At 33.4% G+C, this 7,829-nt stretch overlaps 1 protein-coding gene across 16 annotated transcripts in view; it reads right to left on the bottom strand.

The window, feature by feature from the left end:
• The window catches only part of dlg1a (discs large MAGUK scaffold protein 1a), a 139,327-nt gene that overhangs the window by 109,319 nt on the left and 22,179 nt on the right, over positions 1–7,829 (bottom strand). Inside the window, exon 1 of one of the 16 annotated variants that reach the window (XM_016550660.1) lies at positions 3,333–3,388. The exons of the other annotated variants lie outside the window; for them this stretch is intronic. Coding sequence (XP_016406146.1) covers positions 3,333–3,383 — 51 coding nt within the window. The 5' untranslated portion in view covers positions 3,384–3,388. Of the gene's footprint in view, positions 1–3,332; positions 3,389–7,829 lie in introns of those variants that run through there. 16 annotated transcript variants of the gene reach the window in all.

Genomic DNA, 7,829 nt, shown 5'->3' with positions numbered 1-7,829 from the left:
TCTATTACTAATAATATAATACTTTGTATACATTTTAATTCCTTTGTTTAACCGTTCTATCTGATTATTAGACAGACTTCTATCCATATTAGACAGAACTGTTAACGACGACAGTGAACAAGAGGGAGAATGTGAGCACTGTATGCTCAGGTGCGACCGTTCTCAGCGCCGTCAAAATAAAATGAACGCATCGGCCAAACAGAAAAACTTATCGGCCGATGCCGATATTTGAAAAATGCCAAATATCGGCCGTTATATCGGCCTTGGCGATATATCGGTCGACCACTAGTCATGCTTTCCCATGTCAGTTCAATAGCTCAAACCTATTGTTTTCTTGAGTAAAACAAAGTTCTAACAGTGAGAGCAGAGTCCAAAAATTGCTTTCATTGAGAAAATGTATCAGCCATGAAACTGAACAGTCCAAGTTATTGTGTGACTTACTGTTTACTGCACAAGTTAGCAACTGCTTCTCTGGTAAAACTGCACCTACCATAAAATTGTGAATATTTTCTTGTCTGCAGCCTAGCCGGAGTAATATTCAAAATTTTCATCACTAAATTGTGTTCTGGGGAAAATAATAAAAATATTATATAATAATAATTTATAATAATAACAATAAAACAAAGTGTGTATTAACTTCAAATAGACAATCTTTTGGCTAATAATGTACATCAAATCACAATTCCATAAAAATGTTGCTTTGACAAAAAATATTTTGTTCAATCTGTAAAATGGGCAATAGTTTTAAAAGGATACCATTAAATGTTAATTTCAGTATTTCAGGTGAAATTGTGGAGGTCCTTCTAAATTATGAAGTATGAGTTTATTAGCAGCCTGTAATAAATCTGAGTGTGATCTAGGGCTGCACGATAAATCGAAATGGAATCGAGATCGCGATTCGACAGAAGCTGCGATTGTCCACTCACCGGTCTCGAGTCTCACGGAGGAGCTCCGGAACGATAAAAAGGAGGAGGGACGACAGTGAAAGACGAGAGAGGACCAGGCCTGGAGTTTATTTTGTGTTTTGGTTTTGTTTGTGCGCGACAGTCGTCCGCGAGGGGCTGTCGCGCTATTTTGTGTTTGGTTATTTTATTATTAAAATCTTTAATGTTCGCCGGTTCCCGCCTCCTTCTTCCCGATCTACAAACTACGTTACACTATCAAAATGCGCATGACAATCGCATTTGATTAATCGTGCAGCCCTAGTGTGATCATTTCTCCTCTCCCCCTCCTCCCTCCTGCCTCCCTGCCACACTACATAATTTGAGCCGTTACATCATCAGAGTGCAGGGAGGCATGCAGATCCCAGACTACTACAGCACAAACACACACACACATAAACCTCTCTATTAGAAACAATAGCTGCATCTGTTGCGGGACATGCCAGCTTCATCTGACTACTGGAGGAAAATCAACCTCTCTTCATTATACAGCAACATGCTACTTAATACTACTAATGATAGTTTAACAAATAATTTCATGTCATTAAATATAAAAATTTCATATTTTTGTTCTAGTAATGTGACCACCTTAAAACTGGAAATAACTAAACAGGATTTGCATTAATGTTTTCATAATATTCACATTCAGAGTCACATTCTTCTGAGTGATCGTTAACTACAACTAAATTAGATTAAATATTGCTATTGCTAAAAAGGCTACATAGAGAAAGTTAAATTCTCCTTAACGGCCAAAATATAATAAGATAAGAGCCACAGTTTCCCTGGTAAAAATATTTCTGTGGTTTTTGTGAATTAAGAACAGATCACCATCCATCATCCAATCCTATCTTCAACAAAGTGATTTAATCTGGCAGCGTGACATTGGTGATATATACAATGACTTTTGGAGGAGTTTCAATCCAAAAAAATTATTCATCCAAAGCTGAAGCTTATTATTAACTTCTAAATCAATCCCTTCCCTATATATTCTATACTAGGCAGACGGCCAATTACCAAAGTAAACAGTCATATTTTGTCTTGTAGAAATTAGTCCAACATAACAGGTGATAAACAACATAATATAGATATTGCGCAAAAAATATGTCGCTAACAATAAGCTCTGGACACCGATATCTCGATACGGATTAATTTAACAGTCTTTCACATACAGAAAAAATAAACACGACAACAGCCAATCAGAGCATGTTGCTAATAAGTCTGCGTGTCTCTGTGTGAATGAGTGGTGTGGTTTCCTCTACTACACAAACTCAAACACACGTGACGCTCGACGTGTTTTCAACATCTGCGTGTCAATATATGAGGACATGAACACATGAACTTCATCTCCAGAGCTGCTCTGAGAGTCATTTCACCTGCTTTACACCATTTCATTTGAGAAAAATCTACTATCAAATACACAGTGAAACTGAAACTGTCAAAACAAAGTTCAATTTAACTTAAAGAAATATATTACTATCGTATAATAAAATATAATTATTAGTAAGTAATGATAATAATATTATTAAAAAATTTTTTTTTAAAACTCAACCAATACATTTATTCATTCATTTTAATTTATACAGTTCAGTTGTGCAGCATGTTCTTGACCAAAAAAAAATGAAAATGCAATGTTTTGTTGTGAATTAGTATTTTAGTTTGATTACGTTTTTAAACATTGAGTAAATTTTTAAAGATGTATTGTTTTAATGAATAAATGTATTATTTTATTGTATTGCATTTTTGATGTTAAATTTGTAATTTATTAATTCATAAATCACAGAATCTAGAAAAAAAAAAAAGGAAAACACAGAAAATAAAATGGATTTCATGGGGCCCTAAATTAAAAGGTAGCTACTCTGTTTACATTCATTCTCAGTGTCTAACAGACACGTGGAAAGCATTTCCTTTCCCATTAATGGTAAATGAATAAAGGGATAAATACTGATATGGAAAAAATATTTATTTTATTACTGGACATATCGCCAAGCCCTAGTCCATCATGTATAAATTATGAAATGCCAGCATGAACACAGCGTTAGCTGAATAGGGCAGTTAGATTATGTTTAATTAAGTTTGATTACAGTGGGTCTTAATTATTAATCCTGTTTTTATTTAGGGTTGGTTTAGTTTCTAGGTGTGGATCTTTACATTTGTGTGTGAAACTTCCAATAAGCTCTGAAATATGCAGTATCTGCACTCTCAGGACTTAAGTGTTACGATGACACACAGTGGTTAGATGTTACTGTCAGACACAGAGAGCACAGCTCATTCTGAGGAAGAACAGAAATGTACTCAAACACTGAAGTACCACCTAAATACCATGATACTTGAATATTACACAGTTCCATTGTATTTCTATCTAATACTCAGTCAAACACATTGTCGTATTACTTTTTTATGCAAGGGATTCGGGTGACTGGGGCCATTTTTCTTCTCCATCATATCCTGACAGACAATGACCGGAGGAGCTGAAGTGATGAGAACAGGTCTGAAACAATCCAATTATGTCACAGCGTTGACATTAATGAAACAGAGAGAGAGATTTCATTCAACAGTGCTCATAAATAATTTATATAGCATTAAGTTGGACAAGGAGCATGTGAAGACAGAGTAGGGGTATGCAGAGTTACATATTTTCAAAATCAATTAGTCAGTGATTTGTGTAAATGACTAGTCAATAAATCAGTCTTAAGGAGGCTCTGTATAATTAGGCTGATGTTGAGTTCACCTGACTGATCTGACCAGTTTCCTACAGGCCATTTACATAAGATGTTTCTTGCATTCAAAAAGACCTAGATGGGGTTCCACGAAATGGAACGGGAACATAACTGGGTCTCGAGACTTATTTTTAAATAAGCTAACACACCATCGTAAACATAACAGTCATGGTGGGTCGCTCAAACAACATCAAAAACTCAACATGGACTATTTAGACAACTTATTGACCATGACCATATACAATTACAAAATCAGACATACACACACACACAAAAAAAAAAAAAAAAAAAAAACTGGTAACACTGGTATGCAAGATTAATGGATGCAATATATATATATTTTTTTTAATTAACAATACTTTAACAGTATTTATTAATGCAGATTAATGTAAATGTAGATCTAATAATCGCAATTACAATTTCAAGGCAATAATTGACAATTATGATTTTTGACATAATCGTGCAGCCCTAGATTGAATTGTAACATTCCAAGTTTTATGAATTAGCATACTTACAAAAATATACTTCTAACTGAAAATTAATTTAGATTAATTTTATATTAGATTAATAAATGTTTATTACAGGGTTATTATAGTTCGCTAAAAATAAAACAAAAACAATTTCCATTACTTGAAATAAAATAAATGTTAACTAAAATAAAATGAAAGAATAAAGATTTACATTTTATTTCAACTTCATTTTTCAATTTCATTTCTCATTTTCATTTAGTTGAACTCGATGTACTAAAATTAAAACTGAAATAAAAAAACGATGTAGACATATTCATACTTTCAACCGCATTACAAAATCTTAAAAATTAAAATAAAACAGAAAACATAAATGTAAACTAATTCAAAATATTTATAATAACTATAATAGTATCTATTAATAGTATCAATGATACAAAAAAAACAACAACAACATTGGTTCATAATTAGTTCACAATTCCTAATGCACTAATTCATTAATTCAAACTCATTGTAAAGTGTTACCAAAAAGAATTATGTAAAATATTATTCTAACACTGTGCATTGGTGAGATGTCTTGAGAAAAATATAGCAGCAGAAATAAATAAATAAATAAAAACTGTGCTAGAAAAGCATAAAGACAAAAAAATGGACCATGAAGAACACTTGTACCAACTCAACAGTCTGATTATTAACCTCAAGGGTAGACCATCTGTTAACTACAATCAAAAAAAAGACTGCAGCTCAGCAAGCAGCTAGATGTGAAGAAACCAACTCTTCAAAACACCACCAACAAAACAACAGAAATACACCGTTTCCATACCTTGCTGGAAAAATATAAAAGGCAAATAATTACACATCTGTACTTAAAACCTCTAGAATGAATATATAGGACTGTTAAAAATAGGTACATTGATGACACATGCCGTTCTCAGCAGGTAGCCATTAAGATTGACAGCTTGTCAGGCAACTTAGATTTATTGAGCCGTACGTAAGCCTGTAAACACTCTAGTACGGGATACCTCGCAGCGGAAATACCTCACGGGTTCATTTACGGCCATCTAGACAGCTATAACTGGAAACATCACTTAAATTTTTAACGGAAGTAGTGGTCCGTCTTTCATGACAAGAATTAGAATATTCAGTCCAGCAAGTATTTGGTTTCTCATGTTCTCTCTTCTTTGATTTCCAGCCCACAGCAAGGTATAGAGCATGGTCTTCAACTAAAATTGCTTGAGGCCGAAACCCTCCTCACCAGCCGAGGTCCGGACAATTATATAGAAAACCATGAACTGATGGTTTTTGCCAGACCAGGGTATCTGCACGATAGTTAAGCTCAAATTTAAGACTTTAAGACATTTTTTAAGACCTGCACAAATAAAATAAAAATGACTGTAAAAAGCATGATTTACAGTTCAGAAACAGGTTTTCACAAAACAAAGTTCTATAAAACGATTAACTTCACATTTCAGCCTTTAAACCCTTTTTTTTTAAACTGAGTCAAAAGTATCAATTATTCTATTAATTTAAACTATTATCATCAATCGATTGTTATATTAATTAAATAACATATAAATATATTTTACTGTCTTGTTTACATTTTTATAATGCATTATCTTCTTATCGATCCACCAGTTCACATTTACAGCTCTGCGTGTTTGTAGCGTAAAAACATCGGTTGATTTTCACATTGTTTTGAACAAAAACAGCAGAAGGGCTTATTGAAAATGCTAATTAATTCTCTGCCAGCAGGAGGCGCTTTCGGAACGGCAGAAATACAGCGCTTTCCCCGGTAGGCAGTACAGAAACCTGCAGCGCTCATATTTATTTAATGAAATCAACGCCTTTTGAAGTTTAATCGTCACATTGAGCCGTATCGCAATTCTTGTCTTTCCGTTCCCAAATTTAAGACCTCCTGAAATCATAATTAAGACTTTCTTGTACCATTTAAGACTTTATACTGTATGCCCTTAAATTTGATACAACTAAACTGAAGACGTTTTAAGGACCTGTCAACTTTCCTAATTTTTGAGAATGCCATCGTTTGATCTGTCTGCGCGCCGCTTTCGGCTCTCTTTACTGCAAGCATTACTGCTGAACTGAACGTAGCAACAGTTAACTGTAGTAGCAACCCGTGGCGGTGTAGGACCCAAATGGCTCTACTGAGCTGACCTTGAGGTGTTTGATATAAATTAGATTTTATTAAAAAACAGAGTTTATTTAATAAATGTCAAAAGGCTTCGCGGTTCGGATTCAGATCGGAGTCCGCCAGTTGGCGACCCCTTGTATAGAGTATGTTTAGGCCCTGTGTGCATGACTGACTCTTCCACAGAGATGGTCCCGCCCTCCCCGATCTGCAATCTGTCACAGTGTCTCATACAGACGAACGGTTGCTCTTGCACAGCCACTTGTGAGCTCTCTGGGATAGCCCTGGTAAGCTATGGCGACAGCTCTGGAGGTATCAGTGATATATAAACACCTCTTTCTTTCCTACAATGCACAGAGAGTTTCAGCTCCAGCACTTCTGGAAGAAGATGAGGAACTCCCCTCTGTGGTCAAAACGTGAAGCACAGAATCATTTTGACAATATGCTACTTGTTTCTCTCATGGAAATGCAATGAATCTGGTCAAATGCCTTGTTTTAACAAACAACTTTGAAAAACCTGTGCCATACTTTATAGCCTCAAGGATTCTGCAAATAATCAACAACTATTATTATGATTATGATTATTATTAATTAAATAATTATTAATTATTACTATTAATTAATATTATTATTATTGTTATTATATTATTATAATATTTGTATTATTCCATTATATTAATATTATAATTAATATTATTAATCTACTACCTAATAATAATAATTATTATTATTATTATTAATTATAAATTAATATTAATGAATATGTTGAATAACAATAATACTTGTTAATATTAATTTAATATTAATTGATATATAATACAACTAACATAAATGCTACAAAAAATATGCTTTTAATTGTATTATTGTAGTTATTTTTGAAGCAACAATAAAAGGTTTAAGTTTACAAATGCATAAACATGAGCTTGTGCATTTGATAGTGTAAAATAAATGAAAACATAACAAGTAAAAAAAAAAAACGTCCTGTCAATAGATCTAAATCACACAGATGTATTTGTTTAGAGACACAATCTCAATTACCGCTCATAATCATATGACATTCATGCATTGGTCTTTAGTATTATTATTATTTAGTGCAAGATTTAGGCAAATTAAGCAGTGGCTGTTACAGGGTTCCGAAAGTCATGCAGGTGATACTGAACTTTTAATGATTGCTCATCAAACATTTATGAGGTTAATAAATATAATATAAACAGAATGAATAATTGAGTCACTCAAATATTTGCATTGAAGCACTGACTGCACATAAATAAAAGTCACATCATTCTCACAAGCAAATCTCAAATTTCACTTGATTAACATTTGTGGTTATTTCACACAAAAAAACAAAAATGGTGTAAATGAAAACAAAACTAACTTTCTATTTCTCAGGTGAACATACATAAACATAAAGTGGTGTGGCAAGACCTATTCACAAAGCCAGTTCACGCAGCAACACACTGAGCACCACAGTTCTAGAAAAATACAGAGCAACTGTTTCAACTTTTAAGATGAGAAAGTTGATCAGTTTTTTTTTTCTCCAGTTTGCATTACACTAGAC

Source organism: Sinocyclocheilus rhinocerous, unplaced genomic scaffold, assembly GCF_001515625.1.
Source record: "Sinocyclocheilus rhinocerous isolate Xijiao unplaced genomic scaffold, SAMN03320098_v1.1 scaffold1182, whole genome shotgun sequence".
Classification (NCBI taxonomy): Eukaryota; Metazoa; Chordata; class Actinopteri; order Cypriniformes; family Cyprinidae; genus Sinocyclocheilus; species Sinocyclocheilus rhinocerous.
The sequence above is the reverse complement of the archived record's forward strand: the minus strand, read 5'-3'. Positions and strand labels throughout refer to the sequence as shown.